General features: G+C 30.6%; 1 protein-coding gene across 1 annotated transcript; it reads right to left on the bottom strand.

The window, feature by feature from the left end:
* Positions 1 to 38: 38 nt before the first annotated feature.
* LOC109606150 (protein phosphatase Slingshot-like) lies at positions 39 to 22,821 on the bottom strand. Its single transcript, XM_020022719.2, has 6 exons — positions 22,452 to 22,821; positions 17,536 to 17,652; positions 11,974 to 12,098; positions 11,628 to 11,799; positions 2,815 to 3,130; positions 39 to 2,739 (listed from the first exon to the last, which is right to left on the bottom strand). Exons 1-6 carry the CDS (start codon positions 22,686 to 22,688, stop codon positions 2,573 to 2,575), a joined length of 1,134 nt encoding a protein of 377 aa, XP_019878278.2. The 5' UTR covers positions 22,689 to 22,821; the 3' UTR covers positions 39 to 2,572.
* Between the last annotated feature and the right edge of the window lie 1,582 nt (positions 22,822 to 24,403).

The following is a 24,403-nucleotide window of genomic DNA, read 5'->3' as shown; positions in this document are numbered from 1 at the left end:
GAAGTGTAATTATTCTCCTTCCCAAATAACGCAACACATCGCAATGATACGCATTTTTATTGGAATATCGGCAATAAATATTTATAAAAATATACAACGAGAAAAAATGTACAAAAATTAAATGGTAAATAATTTACAAAAATCTATGTAACAGGAGGATACAAAATTAAAAGTGAAAAATGTATAAATATGAAATACATCCAACACAAATTTAAGCATGTGTGTGAAAAGTTGAAAATTTAAACACCGCCAAGCAATCTTATTCAATTATCCCTCCATCCACATATCACAATAATTTTTTGTACAACTTGGCAGTAACTATACCTCCAACTCTTCCAAGAGCTTGTATAAATAGATTTTAAAGTTTATAACATTTTAAATACTATAGTAATCGTACAAAATAATGGATCATATTAAATTTTTGTTTTAGTAATATCGTTGGCTGTTTCAAATCTTTGATTTATGTGCATGATCCACATGATTAGGTACTCTTCATCAAAAATATCTACTTTTACATATTTTATAAACATTTTTTTATAAATAAAACAACATTAAAATGCTAGGTGGTAGCAAGCTAGCAAAATCAACAGGTAGCCTCTATTTGGTCTTTCGTAGCCTAAAATTCACTATATAAAATAGTTTGTGCATACAAAGGACATTGCACAACGAGTTATTGCATTTTCTATATAATACATCATATAATGTATTAAAACAACCATAATTATTAACTTCAACTTGGCTTTTATGGTGCACTAATGAGCTTGTACATACATTTAATATAAAATGAATGACATTTATTTATAATATTTAGACGCAATTATGGTACATGATTTGTACTGGATCTATGATATGTTTTTAACTGATGCATTTAAACTACGATATTTAGAATAGTAAATGTCTAAATGTCGTACTTTGTTTAAGCTTCGATTGTCCAATTTGATTTTTAACATTTTTCTCTTCTAATGATTTTAAGAACTATTAACCGTTAATTAATGATTAGTTTTATATTTGTATATATTTTATAATTTTTTTTAGAAGTAACATAAGTTATTTTAGGTGCATGGTACACACACACTTATATAATAATATTAACATTAGATTGTATTAAATTGATCCAGCCCAAACCATCGACTTTTTTGTTAACAATCACATGAAATATTAATAAACGATCTAATTAAGTATCAAAATAACATTCAAACATTGTCAACAAAATGTAAAACACACATATTGATATGAAATTGCAAACTTAGTTTATTGCTTTAAACAATCACCATATCTATTACTATTGTCACTGAGGATATTTTGATTTTTTTTACTAGAGGTCATCATATAAATTATTGGCCAAAAAGCTAGAGCATAAGCTCTTGTCTAAAATTCAATTTACTTTTCGACTAATAGACTAGAATTTTAGCTGACACTGAAAAATTTAAACCGCCCAAAAAGGCGTTAATTAATTTTATCGATCCCTTATGGACGGCAGTGTCGGCAGTTATTTTAATTTAACAACTATTTTATTTATTCTTGACAATGGTACGCTATGTTTGACGTAAATATAAAATTAACTTGTTTAATTGCTTTGTAATTACAATTAAGGCATATTTAGATGACCTGTTTTGTTCACATTTACTACAAAAATAATGAATTATAAATGATATGGTTAAAATGATATGTGCAATATAATTGACATTTGCCAAAAAATTTTGCAAGTACTAAAAGTATATTTTCTTAAATTCAGGTACTTTTTGTAACATAATTTGTATTCAAACCAATTTTAATTTAACATCTAAAGCAAAATTGAGCAAAACCATATATTTGAGCATTAGTAAATGCGAACAAACAGGACCTGAAACTTATTTTAATTAACCGCCTATTGTTAAGCAACAAGCATTATCGTATGTACAAAAAGATAACGCCCTAAACACTTAAACTAATTGTGCGAATTCATTGAATTGAACAATTTTTGCAAAACATGAACAAATTGATGAGATCAACTACTTGTTCCTGTAAATGGTTTTCACTAGCCATGATTACTATAAACATCGAATCACAAAAGGACGCAAGATGTGGAAAGCTGTTTTAAATACCTTCGTTTTACTCTCAAGCTTTACACACTTAAAACCTACAAATTTGAGCTTCGTTCCAGCCATTCAACAATTACGAAATTTTAAGTCTGGGACACAAAAAGTTTCTATTTTGTACTGCGTAGGTGTTTGAAATGATAACTTCTGTCGTAAGTCTTATAAAACACCTGGCAAATTTTGTTTTACTTTTTTTTTGGTGTGAAACTTTTTGTGCCCTTTAAATTTATTGCACGAATTACTTTCAACGAGATTGAGTCAAAATTTACTTCTAAAGATATGTCCGTCCTTCAATCCCTTCACGCTTTAAATACTAGTCAAGTAGATAAATTTATTGCCTTTGCCATATCACTATACCGTATAAAATACAATAAAAATTGACCCAACACGATTGCGCCAGTAAACATCTATCAACAAACTTAGTCTAGTAACAACCTTGTGTAAAAACCGCTTAGAAATACCAAAATAGTAAGTCTAAGTAATAGTGGCGAGGGCTATGAGTCTAGATCGTCTTCCTTGAGGGCGAGTGGCACCGATATCCGGCCCCCCAACCTTTTCGGCGACACCGGAGGACTTGGTTGCGGAGTCGAGGGAGCCGTCAAGTTCACCCCCAATTTCGAGATGTCCGCCCTCGAACTGGACCTGGAGGGCGGCGCCGAACCTACAGAAAAATATTCGTTCCTACACATTTTTAATTAAACCACACATCAATAGTCATGAAACCGTCGTCGGTTACCTGTATAGCTCCTGAGTCCCGCCGGCCCGGATCTGGGTCTGGCGCTGGACGTGCTTTTGGTGCTCGAGGTGCTGGTGACGCTGGGACTACGCGACATCTCCGACTGGGAGCGGTTGCTGTTGCGTCTCCGGCTGCGCCTCTGGGTGGCGGTGCGGCACACTCCGGTCGGACATTCCTCGCCTAAGGCACATCTACCCTCGCAGATGGTGCGGGACTGCAGCAGTTCTTCGTAGTTGTTCAGCATCAGGGCGCACTGCTCTTGGTCTCTGCCCACCAGGGCCAGGCTGGGGTAACGCTCCTTCAATCTCCTTCGTTCCTTTAATAATATTATTGACATTTTTAATTTTGATTTCACCATTTCCATAACTAATAGTGGCCATAATTATAGCAACATACTAAAAATATGAACTGTCCTACTTGAATTGGTATAGTATATTTAATGTACAGGTGGTACCTACGAAAAATATTCAGCAAGTTCAAAAATAATTGATAAATGTTATAATTCAAATGTCAAAAAAAACTTGTTGTGGATGGTTTTTTGACATTTGAATTATTAGGATGAGGTAAAGAAAACTCTACTCTATTCCAAAAATGTGAAGGCCCTCTTTCGATTTACTCAAGATCACGTCCATTGGTCTTCAGAAAAGTGGAGCCGGGTAGTTTTTAATTATGAGTCTACATTTGATTCATTTAAAAATGGCTGTTTATCTTATGTTAGATGTCTTACAGAATTCTCTTGGAAAACCTATTGTACAGAGACATCTCAATAGAATTGAACTGGTTAAGGTCTTTGCAACTTGCAAACTTACTCCAAATAAGTCAGCCGGTTATTTACAATTTGTGAAATTGGTGCAGAGAAATTGGTATCAGTCATAGGAGGCAATATATTACTCGTTGGAAACTGACTACTCCTCGAGAAGATCGCCATTTGGTTCAGATGTCACTTCAAGAGAGAACAAGAACACTTTGCCAGTTAGGAAACCTTCATTTATTGCCACAGGAACACATTTATCTACTCAAACCATACGTAAAATACTTCATGAAGTTTATTTACATTCAAGACGTGCAACAGTTGTTCTTGAATTGACTAGAGCCCACAGGAGAATGAGAAGAAACTTCGCTAATGAACACATTATCTGGAACTGGAATCAATGGAGTCAGGTTCTATTAACAGATGAATCCTGGTTTTGTTTAAAATCAAATAACCTACGACAAAGTATCTATAGATACCGAGGGGAACGATATTTGAATACAACTGTGGCTGAGAGAAGAGACTTTAGAGGAAAATCTGTAATGGTATGGGGCAGTAACTTCAAACTGACGTACAGTCTTAGCAACCTATCTTGTTACTTTTCATTAACCAATATGGGCCAAATTTCTCTTAACATCAAGATAATGCAAGACCACTGCCAGGGTTGTTCAAAATTTCTTTGAAGAGGATAATTTGAGGGTTATGGAGTAGCCAGCGAATAGTCTCGATATGAACATTCTAGAGTGACGCATAAGAAATCTTTAACCCGCAAATAACCTTCAAAAATTAGCTCAACAGCTTCAGAGATAATGAAACAATGTACCCCCAAGATTTGATCCGCCGGTTGATACAATCAATGCTTTAACGTTGCGTCGAACTTCGAAGAAGTAGAGGAGGACATACTCACTATTAAATAAAGGAATATCTTTAATTTTATAATCTTACATTAATTTGAATATCAGAATATCAGTATTATTCGGTTGTTTTTATACGGATGTTATAAATGATCAAAATTTGATTTCAATATATTTATTAAATAAAAAGTTACAAACACTTTTTGAAATAATATCTATTTCATTGTGACAAATTATTAATATTAAATTAAACGATATTCATTTAGTTAATAAAAATTCTTTTCAAAATGAAAGTTGCTATGTTTATGTTCAGCACAATTCAGAAAGGTATATGTAACATTCTATTGAGCAAAATATTATGGCTATAATATTTAACATTTAAAAAAGATAAAAGTTCCAAAAACAAATTTTAATGAGATTTAGTAACATCAATAACAGATGGACAGGTTAGTAACAATATATTATTTAATCCCGATAGAATTGTTAACTGATTTGAATGGAAATTCGGTTTGTAAAATGTAAGGGAAATTGAATCACGCAAACAGCAACATCAACAGCACGTTTCTATGGATTTTTTTAGTTATCTTGATAAACTCACTTTGAACCGGATAGATTTTAATACAGTCTATTAATAATTCAGTTCCAATACATAATCAATATTGAATGTGCATATTTCATGTAAACGTAATGCTACTTCCTAAATATACACCTTTCTAACATTTGGTGTTTTATTAGGTATAGTAGTATTTACAAACCATTTATATTTTCCTGCATGTTAAGTTTGGCCACAAACTGCCACTGTAACCTGTTGCAGAACTCGGTAATTAGTAACCTAAATTGCTGATAAATTTCAACATGGTTTCTTGTTGATTTACTTTCCAGCCCATTTGCTTAACATTAACCGGGTACTTTTTTATATACTGTGAAGTTTATATAGTTAATTAAGTTTACATTCCATTAAATTGAACCACAGGGGAGTTAAGAAGTGCAACATCATCTATTTTTGCCTCCTCTACAATTACACTTTTCTTAACATTAGATAATATTAAGCTGAATCACCAAGCGACTTTCTGGTATGAAACTGATTTAAATTTTATTAGACATCCAGGAGAAATGTTCCTGCACTTGTTACAAAATTGAAATCGATCTCGCTTTAGTTGATAATCCACTTGACTCGAATTTAAAATTAATTACGACCCCATAAATTATTTTAGGTCAGTAGAACAAACACCGCTCCACCAGTCAAATCAATGAAAACGACAAATTGATTGGATCACAATTTGGAACAGTCCATTTTAAAAGGCGCTATTGCCTATTCAGTGGACGATTTATAAATTGCATTAAATTTGACTTGTATAACGAACCATCGAGTACAACTAAATGGAAAATCCTAATCGTTGTTTTGCGTGAGGTCTATTACACCTTTTTGGAATGTTATGCTGAATAATTCCCTTTGTTCTAATTATTTCGGACCATTTAATTAGACTAACAAAAAGATTAAAATTTGTATCTACGTGTTGCGTTCCAAATAAACACGTGATGTCACTTTTTATAAAAATCAATGTGTTGTTTTCAAAGGAGTTGAAAGGTACGATAAATTGCAGTGGGTTTAATCATTTTTATCAGATCGTAGTGTCAGGCACATTGCATACTTTTATTAAGAGCAAGCAACTTTCAGTTTTATTTTCTATTTCTAGAAATGCCGTCTAATTTCAGTCAGTCTTTGTGGAGGATTGCCAAAACGTCAACATCAGTTTATTCACCATGACGAAGAAAATTACGGAGACATCTTTCGAAGGGAAAATAAATTTTACATCACAAAGTCTGGAGAATTGTGTAAAAATATAAAGTACAAAAGAATAAGCAGCCATCTGTTTTTCAGTAGTTAAAGTATCACAAGCTCACTTTACAGCATAGTTTATAAAACAACCCATAATTAAATAAAAAACACCACATATTTTTTATTCCTACGCAAATAAAAAATTAATTAGCCTGAAAAATATACAATAACATGAAAATCCACTTTGGCCTACAGTTTCCAGCGAGCGTTAATTAATTAAATGACATATTTGCCTTGTTTTTCAAAAGTTTAGCCTCGCCCTAAAATAATTTTAAAATGTGTTTTACGGCTTCTTCCTGGACATAAAATCCAACACAGGTAGGATCTTTATGGCGACTTGCCAACATGTCCGGACATGCGATGGCTTCCTACTTATAAACTTTTCAACAACGAATGTGATACCGAACCGCAAACGTTGAACACGATTTATGCCATTCTCGCACCAATTCAATTTTAGAACAATGCAAATGACCGAGACCAAAATGAATGGGAAACGTCCTCGTACACACAAAAAAAATCGGATTGTAATGTCAAGTGGGCAGAATAGGTGGTTCTATTTGGAGGCACATGTTCCGGTGGATTGAAGTGGAGAAATTGGGGAGAATGGAAGAATAAATTGCATGTGGACTCTCGAGGGTCTATTTAAACCGACTCCCATGTTTAGCATCGATTGTCTATCCCCCGAAAATACGACCACTGAATTATAAATAATCACATGTAATTTGGGTACTTAAAGAAGTTTTGTGGGTGTCATTATTTATAACAGGCAAAGGTGGAATATTGTATGGATTTGAATACATTTTATGGAACTGACCAATGAAGGATTGAGGAATAATTGCATATTTTTATCACCGAGCCTCGCATTGAAGTAATGGCTCACAAGAGACTCGTTGACACAATTCTGAATGCAGGTCGCTTATTGACGATTCGATTCCTTTTCTACCGAGTTATTCACTCGTAATACTTTGAACATTAAATAAAAAGTTGAATTCCAGTCTTTATTGTCAAACAAATACAATTTAAAGCGAGAATGTAGAATTATTTATTACTTATTGGAAAAACACATTTATCATCGACTTTGTCACTATTTTATTTGTTTGTCAACAAAAGGAATAATAGCCTTTCCCAGTAATATCCCAATATTACCATTAACACACCCAATTGAAAATAAATCAATTATTAACCTGTCTATTAAATTAAGCACGTGGAAACTTCTTTGTAAACCATTATGAAATTAATGATATTTTCCTCCGGAATACGAGTTTGAAAACTTGGTTCGTTCCATAAATTCTCTGACCTATCATTTATTTTCGTGGTCAAAACTTAAAAAGCCAGCAAATCATTGCAAAAACACTTTTGATTTATTCCCACGAAAACAACCATACAAACCCAGCAGTGACGGTAATAACGGACGCGACCTTCGCCGAAATAAATTTAGACCGGGTGTAAAAACAATTAATAAAGTTAAACATGACCCCCCAGACATAATAAACCAATTACGAAACCAATGAATATTTCATGCTCGCATAAAATTTGATTATCCCAAAATCCCTGGCGGTTTTTCATATTAGTTTGGTCAATAAATATTTTAGGTACATAACCGAATCACACACGAGCGCACGAACTAACCCAATTTTACCGAATATTTGCATACATTTGCACAGAGTCTAAATTATTTGGCGACGGAACGCATTTCTAGACTGTGTCAAAGTTTTAAAGTCGGGGCTTGCATGGGATATAAATTTTCGAGTTGCGGAATAATTTAATCGACGATTCGAGAACTGAATTATTTATCTGAACAATGGTATGTTTAAAATATGTGTTTCAATGATTTTTTTAAATACATGAGAATAGTACGAAAAGATAAGGGATTATGTAGTTCTGCCATCTGTTTATGATCTTAAAAATTTAAGCCCGAATCGGCCAAATCCGACCACTGCTTTAAAATTTTAGTCAATTTTTTAGTCATTTTTAAAAATTTGTATCTCAGCTTTCTATATAACTTCCTTTTCCTTCAAAAGGCATACTTCTCTGTAAACACTTTACTTTGAAGGAAAAAAATGGATATTAGCGTTAAACTCATTTCCGATTTAGCCGGAAGTTTCCAACGTATTAGTAAAATTTTACCTGTTTTCAAAATGCCCTCAAGTTGCATCAAAAGTTGATATTTTTTGTGTAGATGTATTTTGTTGATAATTGCCATTTTTTTCCTTGATTGTTTCGATTTCATTATTATACGGCCATCCATCGACAAAAATCGATATTTTTTGATTACTATAACTTTTTTCTCGGAACTTCGATTTGCTTCAAATTTCAAAGTTAGTCTATTATGTTCCCAACAAGTCCTGAATATTGGTATTGAGCTTGGATACGAGTTACAAAGTTTCAAACGAAAATTGCCAAAAAATTGGTAGAATCGGGCTCAAATTTTCAAGATCATCTGTATATCTGATGTACTTTCAAGGAAAAAAAACGGTATCGAAATGCACACACAGAAGGCCAGGACCGTTTTTTTGCTCAAATAGCAAAGAGAAATCCCACAACACACCATCCCGAGAGAAAAAGTTACAGCCATCTAAAATAGCAATTTTTGAAAAATCGATCGGCTTTGGATGGCCGTATAGTAACGAAGAAAGAAAATGGATATATATCAACAGAATACACCTCTACAAGAAAATATCGGCATTTATTTAACCCTATACTTTGAAATTTATAGATTTGAGAGTATTTTGAAAACAAGTAAAATTGTGCTAATGTAATTATTAAAGCTTCCAATTCTAGCTAACCCGAAAATAAGTTTAACGCTAATATCCATTTTTTTAGTTATATAGAAGTTGAGATACAAATTTTTGAAAAGGATTCAAAATTTGACTTTTTTCAAATTTCAAAAAATTATCCAGTGGCCAGATTTGATCGAATCGGGCTCAAATTTTCAAGATGTATTTTTAAGGAAAATATGAGAATAGTATATAAAGTAGACTGTTTCAAAATAATCGACAATTTTTTTTCTTATATATATCGAAAATCTTGTTGGAAATGGTGAAAAAAAAATACTGTGAAAGTTACAGCTTTTAATATTAATATTAAGAGGTGCCGCATGGTAAATTTTTATTTCCCGTTTAAATAACACGGGATGTTCTCTTTGATTTTGACATTTTTTAACTCGTTGGAGATAATATTTCAAAATGATCAAAACAGATTTTTATAGAAAATTTAACGCTCTACAAAATATGTCTCTTACAGTTTTTTTGATATATTCATTTTTTCAAAAGTTATTTAACATTAAAGTTGGATTGATTTAAAATTTTGACATTTTTGTCATATTTTTTTAACATTTCCTACAAAATTTTCGATATAAATAAGAAAAAAAAATGTGTCGATTTTTTTAAAACAGTCTAATAGAAAGATAATTATATATTTTTTTGTATGATATTATTAACAGGAATATAAAAATTTCCTTTCTTGTATTATTTAATTAATTTCTAATTAAAATTAATTTACTCAACATTTTTATTAATAATTGTCATTCGCGTATCAAGCACTTAAATAATACCAAAAAGAATATTGTGTTTATATATTTTAAATACATGTACCACAGAAAGATAAAAAGATATTTAGTTCTAGCATCTGTTTTTGAGTAGTTGTATTATTGTCACTGTTTCTCGTGGTAAGCACTAAAATAATACAAAAAATAATGAGATTTTTTTAATATACATTTTTAAACACATATAAACAGCTTGGAAAGATAAGAGGTGTTATTTAGTTTTTTCATCTGTTTTAGAGTAGCACATAATCCTTAAAAATATTGTGTCCTGTATTTAATTAAAGCCTGAGGATTACTTTTAAAAATGCTTCTGAAGTATTTATTTCACAGTACACTATCGTTCATATGTAGAGCTTTAGAAATTTTCATTTGTCTTGATAAATGTGTAAGTTTAAATATCCATATTATTGTTAGTTATGCAGTATGTTTGATAACAACAATAAGGCATTATGATATTTATTAGTGGGTTTAGTTACATATTTATTAATATTTGAAAAAAAATTCAAGGATCAAAAAAACTATAAAAAACCTTACGTACATTTAGCCTTACTTTATTTAGTATCTAGTAGCATATTTATTATTTTTGATAACTTCTAAACACTCTTTTTATATAATCGTTCGATATTTCTTTCTACTGATTTTAAACTTCTTCGTAGAGTTCATTCAAATTTTACAGTCTTTTTGCATGGATTTTTTGATCAATTTCATCCTAAATGTTTTTAATTAGATTGAGGCCCGGGCTTTGTGTGAAGCCAATCATTCTTTAACTAACTTAGACGTGTGTTTAGAATAATTATCGTGCTGGAAGGTCCACCTTAAACTTAATGATTCTTCAAAATGTCACAATAAATGAAACGATCCATTATCCTGTCTATCCAACCAGTGGGCCCGTGCCAAACATCTTCAATCTATAACGCCTCCTCCATCATGCTTCACAGTAGATCCAGTGTACTTAGGGGATTATACCTTTCATTAACTGGTCTTCTCATCCAAGAAATGCCGTCAGATTTGAATAATTGGAACCCATTTTTATCAGAAAAAAAATTGTTTTCCATTGCCTACATGTTCAGTTCACATGTTCTCTTGCAAAAAGTATCTTTTTTTTTGCAGAAATGAAGAGCTTCTTTGCTAATTTTCTACCATAGAGATCAGCTTCTTTTAGTCATCGTTTTAGGGTACTCACCGACACACTGACTTCGTTTATTCCTTGATTTATGCAGGATGCTCTGATAAAAGGGTTGCGAACAGCAAGTATTTTTATTTTCCTCTTCACGGCTCTATTTTCTACCACTTTCGGGAATTCCTTCGATTGTATTTCTGAATTTGTGTCGATAAATGGACACGTCTAGGCATTTTTAGCTTTAAGGAACGATGTCGGACACAGAAATAAATTATAAAATGTATTGAATATACGGTTTGGTTGCTTTACTTATGAACACTGCACGAAATAAAAGGTTATATTAAAATTACGTAAATAAAGATAAATTAATTTAAATTAAATATATTCATTCTTTTAATAAAATTATTATGTTTTTTAATTTGTTGCTCTACATATGAATATGTTTTACTAATCACTAATATCATGTCACCAGCCCAGTATCCTTAAAAATACTTTTAAGTAATTAAACGTTTATAAACCGCCCTTGTATTTAATTAATTCCTGAATAAAATTAATTTTCTCCATTAATAATTATAATTGTCATGTTTTCCTTCAGCCATGACATAATTAAAATGTAAATTTCATCGGTGCACGTTGCATTTCTACGTAAAAACTCCTACTTTCATGCACACACAACATAAATACATATTAAAATTGGTACCTACCTCCACCAACCTTGTGAGCTCGAAATCTTGAAGCTGTTTCTGAAAGCCCAGATTAGGATTTGCCACCGCTCTCCCAGCCCGCACGACTTTCAGCGCTTCCTTCCAGTTCAAATTTGTCACCGACATTATGTATGCCACCGCCACAGTCACACTTCTCGACATTCCCGCCAAACTTTAACAAAGAATAACACCTAAGTACTTTTACCTTTCATGGATGCTAAGAATAGTTATGCAAATTGTTTTAAACCTAAGTTAATTACAGCTTAAAAAAATGGTTCGTGTTCAAGTAAACTTAAGGCCATGCTAATTGTTAATCCATAGAGTTATTAAAAAAGCAGATATTTACCAATGAATTAAAACATTTCCATCTCTCAGTCGAGCCGCGTGAATGAAGTCATTGCACAACGAAAAATACTGTGTAAGGTTTTGATCCGGTGTATCCGCTGCCATAACACATAAATAATGCTTGTCCTGTAACAAAGGAATACATTAAAAACTTTACTGGAGAAGTCATATTTCACTTTATTGAGCCTTTTAGGCCCTAACTTCATGTATGCGGAGCAAAACATCTCATTCGTATTTGCACAATTCCTTTTTCCTCTCCTTCGTGCCGGAAAAATTTATTCGTCGATTGATCGAAGGACGAGTTTGTAAAAGTTTTGTTACTTCATGGAGTAAACACAATTTGCCTCGGCTTAATGAATTCTTGCAATTGACTCACGGTCCCGTCAAGTTCATAGCAAATTACACCGAATTTCCGCAAACTGCACTAAATAATTCAGCACGAAAGTTACACAAACTGATCGAGTGCAATTGTGGGTCAATTTTTTTCCCTTGTAAAACAAACTGAAACAATAGCTTTCATGGCATAATAGTTGCGAGATTAACGTTCATACAAAACGTTTCTAAAGCTTCAGTTGTTAGAGAGCTTTATCCGACGTCGACACAAACCACATTCTGTTCAATGTGTGAAATCTACACTCTTATTGTGCCACTCGGGACCAATAAATGTTATCTGGCTTTGTAGACTGCAATAATTGACATGTGTGCACCTCATATTTCGTTTAAACTTGTCCGGATTTACTCTTTTTTTATTATTTTTGTAGTGTTAACGTATTTGTAGCGGGACTATTCAATTTTAAATCGAACAGTCCATTCAGTTTTATCAAAATATTACAATTTTCAGCTTTTGAAATGTGGAAATTTTCTCTTATATTTTTTTCAGATATGTTGGAAACGGAGATTATATTCATTTCTTTTCAATTGTGCCATTCACAAAGATTGATAAATTTATGTTTTCGGTTAATCATTTTGCTTAAAGCGAACTCCAGAATCGATTTTCCTTCAATCATTTTGCTTTCTCTCTAGATTCTTAACCGGGCAAAGCGATGAACATCGTGAAAAGTTGAATAAAATAGAAAATTTGCGAAAATGACTGAAAATTGTCAAAAGATGTATGAAATTTAAACTTTCTAAGTTCAATTAATTTTTTTCCTGAAAAATCTAAGTGATCAAAGCGATAAACAATGAAAGACCGTAATATAAAGGAATATCAAAGCTTCAGAGACGACCGAATAATTTCCGCTGAGAAAAGAAGTATAACCGATAGAAAAAAGTAAAGTTTAAGTCGCAGCTCTTTCAACAGTACAAGTGAATGGAACAGTAAATTTAAATATTCGTATATATGTAATTCATTCCATCACAACATTTTTATCCCTCATCTAATAAATATTAGTCTAACAGAGCACAGCATTATTGTAATAAATATTTGTTAATGCAAAAAATTAATCAAATAACCAAAATCACTGAAACTGATGAAAAGTTACATGAAACTTACTAATGATAAACTAAGAAAGACATTCATTCTAAAACATATTCATATAAAAATATTCAATTGCGATTTAAGTAGAAAAATATTAAAATATTTCCTTCAGTGATTTGATTTTCGTAAGTGGTAAAAGAGATGAATAATGTGAAAGGCTTCACCAACTCTTGACCGTAATAGAAAGGAGATATCAAAGCTTCAGCGACGAGAAAATGAAAGCGGAAAAGAGGATATTCTACCTACAGAAAATGTATCAGCAAATTTAAATATTCATTTATTTTTCTTTCCATCCTTACATTTTTATCCCTCATCTATCTCGGTCTATCAGTGCTAGAAAAACTTGTAATTATCGGTTGGTTACAAAAAAAAAAAATACTCAACTGGCGAAAGTGACTGAAAATAGTTAAAAGTATCTTGAAAATTGGACTTTTTAATGATATAGCTGAAAAAAACATTTCTAAGACATATTCGTACTAATTTATTCAATTTATATTTCCATGTGAATAAGAAACAATTATGATTCATTTTTCTTCAGATATTCGTTTCTTTTTAGAAAATTTAGATTGTTTTAGAAAATTTAGATTAAAACAATGAACAATGTAAAGCAACACAATCGTAATTAAAAGAAGATATCAAAGCTTCAAGGGCATACGAATGATGGCGGACTTCCGCTGGAAACACAGATCCGACTGAAACGTATAAAATTAAGTATCTCTACACAGTTGAAGTGGAAGAAACATAGAAATGAAGTAGTAAATTTAAATATCTGTATTGATTTCTTTCCATCATAACATTTTGACCCCATTATATAGTCTACTGGGACTTATATACAAATGTCCAAAGTCACTGAAAATGATGAAAAGGAAATTTCAATTTTCTAATGATAAACTAAGAAAGACGTTCATTCTAAAACATATTCATATCAAAGTATTCAATTGCACTTCAAATAAAAAAAAAAGATTTTTCTTTCAGTGATTTGATTTTTTCGTAAGAAAGTCAGGTGGTAAAAAAAGTGAACAATGTTAAAGATTGTACACTTGTCCGTAATAGAAAGGATGTATCAAAACTTCAGGGACGAGAAAGTGGAAACGAGGGGATCCTACAGACAGAAAACGTAAAAGTTTAAGTCGAAACTCTTTAAACAGTACATATATAAATGTATCAGCAAATTCAAATATCCATTTACTTTTATTTCCATAATTACATTTTTATCCCTCAACTAATCTTGGTCCACCAGGGTTGTAAAAATTTGTAATAATTATTGATTACAAAAATATTACTCAAATGGTGAAAGTGACTGAAAAAGGTGCTGAAAAAACATTTATTCTAAGACATATTCATACCAAAATATTCAATTTCTGTTTCCACGCACAAATGAAACAATTAAGAATCATTTTTCTTCAGATATTTGTTTTTCATTTTTCATAAAAAATCTAAATGATTAAAATAATGACACCTGCAACACATAATCGTTATTTAAGGAAGATATCAAGACTTAAGGGCGAACGAATAATGGTGGACATTCTCTAAAAATACAGATCCGATTGATAGAAAACGTATAAATTCATGTCTCCTTACACAGTTTAAGTGGAAGAGACATAAAAATGATGCAGTAAATTTAAATATACGTATACATTTCTTTCCATCACAACATTCATCTAATAAATATTCGTCTACTAGAGCTCATTTTTTTTATTAATTATTTGTTACTGAAAACTATTACACAAATGACCAAAGTCACTGAAAAAGATGAATAGTTGCATGAAATTTCAATTTTCTAACGATGAACTAAGAAAGACGTTCATTCTAAAACATATTCATATGAAAATATTCGGTTTATATGTTCAAATAAAAAATTAAGATTTTTCCTTCAGCGATTTGATTGTTTTCGTAAGAAAGCTGGGTGGTAAAAGCTTGTTCATCGCTTGAAACGTTTCACCAAAACTATACCGTAATAGAAAGGAGATATCAAATCTTCAGGGACGAACAAATGACGGGGTAAAAAAGGGAATCCTACTGACTGAAAACGTGAAAGTTCAAGTCGAAACTCTTTACACATTTCAGATGGGACGTGTAGCTGTAAATTTAAATATTCGTTTATTTTTCTTTCATTCATAACACTTTTATTTCTTATCCCATCTCAGTTTACCTGGGCTTAAAATGCTTGAAATTGAATAAACTAGTGGTTAAATGAATAAAACCTGAATATTTGTCCTGGAAAAAGTTACTCAACTGGTGGTGACTGAAAATAGTTAAAAATTACATAAAATTTAAACTTAGATAGTTAAGTTAAACTTAGAAAGATATTTCTTAATACAGAAACGAGTTAGACATCATTGGATGTATAATTTACTCACCTTTCTAAGGAATATTTCAAATTCTGGACGGCTCATTAAGTAAAATGTTAAACATAAAAGCACACAATTACTATTATTTAGATAAATTCTAGTCATGTACCTCAAATGACCCCAAATAAATATGTAAAATATATTTTTGCAGTAAAATCACACTAGATTGGTGATCTAAATTGAAAGAGTATTTATTGAATTGTAAATTTAGAATAAAACAAAGAGAAAAAAGGGAATCGAAAAATGAAGCTTTCAATAATTTTTTTTTCAAAATATTCTGCACTTTGGCACATTAAAGAGTATATTTTAATCGAGTAAAAAAATAAATATTTCTTAGAAAAGAATTAATTTTAAATTTGAAAAAATTTTTGGTTGATATTTTTATGAAAAATTTTTTTTTACTATATGCCTATTTAACATAACAATAAAAAATGTAAATATTTCTAGAAAAAAATTAATTTTAAATTTGAAAAAACTTTTACTTGAAATTTTTTAGGAAATAATTTTTTTTACTATATACCTATTTAACACAACAACAAAAATAACATATTTTCAAAGTTTCACTTTCTATATTTTAAAAAATCAAACAATTATTTTTTTTTCATACTACAGAAGATTCATCAAAAATAAATATTTTTAAAAACAACAATTACGTAATTTTTCAATTTTTTATGATCTTTTGAAAATTTTATAATTTTTATTAAATTTAATAAAAAAATATTTATATTTTTTTCATTATTTCTCGTTTTTTTTTAAATACTCTATTTTTAAAATACTCTATTATCAATTTTCAATAATTTATGAAATATTTTGATTGAAAAAAATCACTTTCAAAAGTTTTTAACATCTCGTTTTACACAATTTCTATGCAACAACAGATAAAGTTATGTTTATTATTGACTAAATTTACTCGAAGTTTACGAGATATCCGTTGGCGTTATTCGTTTTTTCTATTTATAAAATATATTTTTGGAATTTCAAGCGTGTAAGTTTCAACAAATTTAGACCAATAATTTCTTATTAAATTTGAAAAATACATTATTGACATATATTTTTTAAATATTCCAATTTTGAGGAACTTTCTGAAAAAGAATAGGTTTGGTTAGGTTAGTTTAGGTTAGGTTTCTATTTTTTTTTGTTTGAAAATATTCTATTTTTGATGAACTTTTTGAAAAAAATAGGTACACAGTATATAAAAATTTCAAAGAATATCAAAAATCAGTATTGTTCAAATTTAAAATTGGTTTTTCTCTAAGAAATTTTGATTTTTTTCAATTAGCCAGGACAGGTTCTTCATCATATAACATTTAAAAAAATATTGAAAACATTGTTTTCTTGATTTTTTTCAATTGGCCAGGACAGGTTCTTTATCACCCCTAAAAATATAACATTAAAAAAAAAATAAAAAACATTGTTTTTTGATTTTTTATAATATAAAGTGTTCAATTTTCAAAAATTCATACAAAATTGAAAAAGTACATTTTCGCCTTTTTTGAAAATGTCCTATTTTGATGAACTTTTTGAAAAAAAAATATACATATAGAATAAAAAACTTTTTAAAAAATTCCAAGCAAAAATCAGCATTTTTTCAAATTTAAAATTAATTTTTCTCTAAGAAATCTTATTTTTTTTTTTTACTCGAACAAAATATATAAAAAAATGCGCGATTCTAAACAATTAAACAACAAAAAAAGTATTATTTTGGGTAGTTCTACAATACGAAACAATAAATTACCGAGTGGATTTTTTTGGCGGTGTCGTGAATCGAGAGGATGTGAGTGATGCTGTGCTTGGCAAGTTGGGACGAGTCCTTGGAGTCCCTGTAATTCCCAACGTAGAGACCGGGCAAAACCTGCAACAAATATGAATGCTTAATTGCAGGAGACAATTTAATGTGCGCTCCATTATTAAAATGTTCATTATCCGCGTCCGGTTCGTGGTGGCAATTCATTTGCATGCGGTATCACGTCGGGTGCGAGATTCGTAGCGACACAATTCGGGTTGTGGGTCAAGTTTAAACAATGTAAACTGAATCTTTTTGTTCCAGTTGAACGTTGCATTTGCACAAGGCAGATAAATTTTGTAGCTCAGCCGTTTTTAAAACGGCAAATTGATACTGACGGTGTAATTTATACGGATTCGGGAGACGTCCGAATTGATTCGTTCGAATTAAAGTGTTAAAAATAATTAATTAATGCGTGAAACGACCTGTTAAAAATTTTAGGGAAGTTTGCCCCTCTCGTGGACCCCTACACTGGGACGGTATCGACCTAATTAAAATTTAAATTGGGTTGAACGCATCTTGAAGAGTCAGCTTCGGTTATTCGAAAAGTTTTTCGATTTAAAAAAACTTGGGATAAGATTTTCATGAAAATAACTTGGCTTTGTTGATTCCAGACGTTATTTATACATGTATTGCTCATTTTAATTGTGACGTAGTACAGATTATTGACCTTTCCAACGTCTTGATTTATTCCAGTGATTTTGAGTCACACGCAACCGCAAAATTTATTATCAAATTTATTCCGCAATGTTATTTTCACTTTTGCGACATGTACCAGACGTTTTACGATTCATTCAGAATTTTCTGGACTAATCGAAATTATGGTTGCGTGTGAACCAAAAGCACTTGAATAAATCTAGACGTCGGTAAGGTCAATAATCTGTATTATAATACCATTAAATTTAACAAAAAACAAGTAGTAATAACGTCTGAAAGTCAACAATGTAATAAAAGACTTTATTTTTGCAAAAAGGCGCCACGTATCGATTGTTCCACAAAAGCAAATATATAAAAGAGATCGGACTACTTTGATTGGGCAAATTGACGTTTCGCAAAGGACGGAAAACAATGTCTTTTCCAATAATGAAGAAACAAAGGATGGATTTTAATTCGAAACGTTACGTTTTACGACAGAAATGATATTGTTTCATTCACAAATCGGACAGATAAAGAACAGTTATGGAAGAATGTAATTATGAACTGAAATGTGCCTTTTCTTTGTACTAGGATTTATGTAATATTCAGTTCCATTAAATGTATTGGAAATACGTGGCGAAATTCAAATGTAATAATTCAGATTTATTATTCACTTTGTACAAGTTCAGCAATAAAATTGCCAAGCAAGATACATAATATTGTAATTTAAGACCATTAATAAATTTATTGCCATTTTTATGATTTGATAAAATCGAATTTATATCTTGATCTTTGTTTTACGAAGGTTGCTAATGTTATTTTTGCTGCAAAACGAATTCAAAAAGTTCAATCGATCTAATTTCCAAGTTTCTCAGTTTGGTGTTTATAATGTATAAGAGCTAACCTTATTTTCTTACAGATTCGCCACCAGCACTATTACCATAGAAATTAAACTACAGCGAAATCTCTGTTTCGTGCAATTGCAGTTTACAATATTCTCAGATTGGTATTAGATCCACAAGGAGTTTATATGGGATTTGTTCCTCTAGCAACGTTAACTCGGCTTGGTTTATTGCTGTTTGACATCAGAATATCTCATATCTAACGAAGGCAAACATTAATTGAACGTATCACTACTAATTAACTAAATAGAGTTGGAGATAAAAGGGTACCTAATATCTAGATATTTCAGGATGTAATAGAACTATTTCCTTTTCCTTATGTTCTCATTGAACGTGGAACTCCTAGGTTCATTATGAAAATTAATTATATATACAAACAGAAAGTTTTTTTAAATCTCTCAGTCTGATTTTTAAAAATACCATAACATAATAACAAATGGAACACATAGATCCAATATCAAAATTAATTATATAGAGGATAAAAATGATAGATAGATTTAGAAGATTGTTTGTCAAAGAGTTTTTGTGCTATACTTTTTTATACAATTTTTGAGTTTGCTAATTCATGTAATGAAAAGTGAAAAGGATTTTTTACTTACTAAAATCTCTCTTGTGTAATTGTACATTATATTACTGAACTACTGAATTACTGTCATTAAAAATTTCGAACACAGAAATTTTTTTCAAAACTCTGATTTTTAAAAATAGCATAACACATACTTCAATACTATTTTAATAATTTATAATAATTTATAATAATATAAATTATTGCAGTTACAAAGTTTCTTAGTTAAAAAGATAAATAGGTACCTAATACCTGGACATTTCAGGATGTAACAGAGCTATTTTACTTTCCTTACGTTCCCATTTAAGAGTGAAAATGGATCTTGAACTTTTCAAAATTGCTATCGTTGTGTCACAACAACCTGTATATTTATTTGTAAATTAATTAAAACTTTAAAGACAAATCACATATAATGGTAGGAATATTCATGCATTTTTAAAAAGAATCAATACTAATTAACAAAGTTAAAGGTAGTTTCTTTGACAAAGAGATAAATATATACATAATTTTAGAATACAGTAGAGCTATTTTCATTTTCGTATGTTTTCATTTAAAAGGTCATAATGATTCTGGAGCTTCAATAAGTTAAATTAGGAGCACTGTTCACTTCAAAAGCCGCAAGAAAGTTTTTCATTGTTACATGTTTAATAGAGTTAAATTCGTCTCAATTGTAGGGTAGTTTATATTTTACTCAGTTTATTAGCAAGAAAGATGAATAACTATTATAATGTTTCCACATTTGATTGTAATAATTAATTAATACAAAGACAAATTACAGATAACAAGAGGAAAATTCATGCATTAATTGCAAAAATCTCTACAAATAAACTAAATTGAGCAGTTTCTTAGATAAAAAGATAAAGAGGTTCTTGATATCTGGACCTTTCGGGATAGAACAGAAATATTTCATTCCCTTACTTTCCCATTTAAGATGTGATAATGGTTCTGGTTTAATAATTTGAGTTATGAGCACTGGTGTTAAAAGCTACTATATATATGATTACATGTTAATAGAGATAAATCTAAAATTCGACTCAATTTTGGATTTAGAAATAAACCTTAATTAAGCTAAGGTAATTTACACTTTGTTGCTGCTATAAAGGTGAATAGGTATTATAAAGTTTCCACGTTTACTTGCAATAATTAATAGATAAATTAACACTTTATAGATAATTCACCTTTAGTAGAAGGGAATTGCAAGAGTTATTTGCATCAGTTACTATCAATTAGCTAAATAATGATAGAAATAAAGATAGACCTAATACCAGGGTATAATAAAGCAATTTTATTTTCCTTACGTTCTCATGTAAGAAGTGATAATGGTGCTGAAGGTTCAATAATGTGAGTTATGAGCATTGCTGTCGTTAAAAGCCACAAGAAAGTTTTTCAGTATTACGTATTTAATAAAGTTAACTCCAAATTCGACTCAACTTAAGCTTAAGTAGGTATCACACTTGATCGTCAAATTAGTTAATAAATTAGTCTATACTTTAGAGACAAATCAGCCACAGCGGAAGGAAAATTCATACATTATTAACATAGGAAATTAAATCTTCGCGGTCTCCATGTTCCATAAGATTACAATCGTTTCAAATTGTTGTTATTATTTCCGTTTAGAATTTATATGGGACTTGTTTCTCTAGAGACGTTTGAACGGAATCGTTTATAGCTCCTTGATGTCAGAATGTCTCATATCTAACGTAGGTTATAAATTATTTATGTTTGAAGATTCTTTGAAACATTCTAATATTACAAAATTGTAAAGAATATGATGTTTCACAGTAATTTAATATTCAGTGACTGATTTAGAAACAGAAAAATATATTGCAAATTTGCTCACTGATGTTACTTTGCTGCTGATTTTTGTCAGAATGACAGTAATAGAAATGTAATTTGACTCCAGGTAAAACATAGTGGTTAACTAAATTAGGTAGTTTCTTGGAGACGGGATAATAGAGATCTAATACCCAGACATTTCAGGATATAGTAGAGCTATTTTCTTTCCCTTATATTCTCGTTTAGTAAGTAACAATGGTTTTGGGACTTCAATAATTGTTGAGCTCCATTGAGCATTCCTATTCAAGAACTGTAGAAGTTAGTCTATGCTAGAACATTTAGATAATTACGACTTTAATGGAGTTAAAATCCCAATCTGACTGGTCTTTAGCACACTTATGATGATAAATCTTATTAAGTTTTGTTAATTTAAGTTACCAAAGAAAATATTCTTTTTAGTTCATCATTTATTTTAATTAGCTACACAAGAACTTCTCAATCCTTTTGTAGCTAATGAAGAGAAAGCATCAAAATAAGTGAAGTAGTTTTTATTCTGTTTCTTAATTTAAGTTACCAAAGAAAATATTATTTCAAGTTTATCATTTATATTAGTTAGCTACACAAGAACTACTCAGTCCTTTGGCAGTGAATGAAGAGATAGCATCAAAGTAAGAAAAACAACGATGCTTCATTTGCCTTTATTAAAAACGCCTGGCAGCATCAAAAACACAACAAACGAACCACTCGTGACTAGGTAAACAAACCAAAGTTTCCGTTTCAATTCGAATCTACCTCTTCTCACACACTCGAGCCTACTCAAAACAAAGCGCTTGTCTCAAACCAGCAGTGTTCGTCAAAGTATGGACCGCGGTTTAAAGTGGATGTGCCTGTTCGCGGTGAACGTGTGCGTGAAATATGCGCTCGTTATGTGTGAAAGCTATGCAAAGAATGTCTTTGAGATGCGCACCGGGTTTAGCACGTGCCCCTACCTTGTTCATGCCGTTCCCCATGGTCTTAGGGACGGCGTCGACGACTCTCAACTGGAGGCGGGCACGGAACAGTGGCACATGTTCAGTGCCGGGGCGGCGTTGGAACTGTGCCACACCGGTCTGCGAGCGCGTGCATCGCTTGAGCGGCGGCGGCGCCGTGTCTACCCCGGACGGTCGATAGAACAACAATGAAGTGCCAGGTGGTGTGCCGGCCCGCGGCGGTGGCGGCGGATTCATTCAAACGGACGCCGATTTTAACCTACCCCATATATATAAATCGTACCGGTTCACTTTCCGCTTGGCTCGCGTTTGCACGCCTTGACCTACAAAATTTTTGCCAAAATGCGAGGCGGGGGTGCGAAAATATGCGGACCGGCAGACTCTTCGGCTCCCTGTCGCGGCACCGCTTCCGTTCCTCCTCAACGTGGTGCTAGGGGTACAGGTCAAGAAATTTCTAATTGTTCTCAACGGTTGGATGTTCTATAAAACCAATAATTTTAGAGTTGCTGTTATTTTATATGAATTGAATTTATATAATAGTTTATTATCAAGTTATTAAACCAATTAATATAGCTCTTTAATTATGAATGAAAACACTACTTCCACTCCTTTATTTACCACTCAATTTTAATGATTAATAACCTCAAAGGTATTTAATAAAAACTCTATGTATGAATTTGTATCTTTCAAAATGAGTATAAGTGTCTCTAATTTCAAAAAAACATTACACATTAATGTCTCTAACTCAAAATCAGATTATTCTAATTAAATTATATGTGGTAACCAACGCTAAAAATGTGAAAAATATCAAATAATATCAGATTTGACATAAAACATCAGCTTTTACAACTAGTTTAATTAATACTTGTTAAAATATGTGGAATGTATAACTAAGTGATGTCATTAGAGACAGAAATGTACGACTTGTTGGCCCCAAGAGTTAAATTAATTGCGAGAACTAATAGTATCACATAATCTGAGATATATTTGAAATTTCAATCCCTTGTTTAATTGATTGAAAATGACAAATTCAACAGAATTCTGACACAGATTATTCAGTATTTATGTAAGAATGTTATAACAATATCCTAGGTATTTTATTATCTATTTTTTTTATATTTTATTCATTAAAATGCAATATTAATTATCAATAAAAAAGTTACGGGTATACTTCATTTGTAAGAAAAAGATTTGTTGCTGTATCCACATATGGTATTAAAATTTATTTCCTAGGTTGAATCAATATCAATTTATTTTAGCATAAAACACTTAAATAATCGAGGTCATTTATTTTCATTTCGATTTTCAGATAATTTGTCTGACCCATATAAATAACAAAGAAAAAGTTTGCTCTAGTTCACTAACCCTCTAAATTTTGAGAGACTTTTCTTAGTACACAATAGCTTTAGCTTTAATCCATTTTGTTATTTAATACTCCTAAACAAAATAAAATAATCTAATTTAGTCGCTTTAATTAATACTATCTGTTTATTTTAGCTAATTTATTAATTAATATAATATCAATTTTTTTCAATTAATAGAGTAATTAATTAATTTAATATACTTTATTATTTAATTGTATATAATACTTAAGCGTTTAAGTAAATTAATATATTCTAAATGAATTAAAAATATAATCGAATAAAATTAAATCTAAAATAAAGTCAAACATATAATTTTTCTCAAGTAAAACAGTTCAATTTGTGAGTATAAAATATTATAACATTTAAATTAAAATTAATTAAACAATCAAATATTTCATTTAAATTAAAAAAATAATAATAAAACATTTAAATTTATAATTAAAAGAAAATAAAATATTTGAGTTAAATTTTTAAAAATAAGAAAATATGTAGTTAATTAATATAATATTAATTATATTTAATTAACAAAATAATTAATTAATTTAATATACTTTATTATTTAATTATATATAATACTTAAGTATGTTA

The sequence above is a fragment of the Aethina tumida genome, chromosome 2 (genome assembly GCF_024364675.1).
Source record: "Aethina tumida isolate Nest 87 chromosome 2, icAetTumi1.1, whole genome shotgun sequence".
Lineage (NCBI taxonomy): Eukaryota > Metazoa > Arthropoda > Insecta > Coleoptera > Nitidulidae > Aethina > Aethina tumida.
The sequence above is the reverse complement of the archived record's forward strand: the minus strand, read 5'-3'. Positions and strand labels throughout refer to the sequence as shown.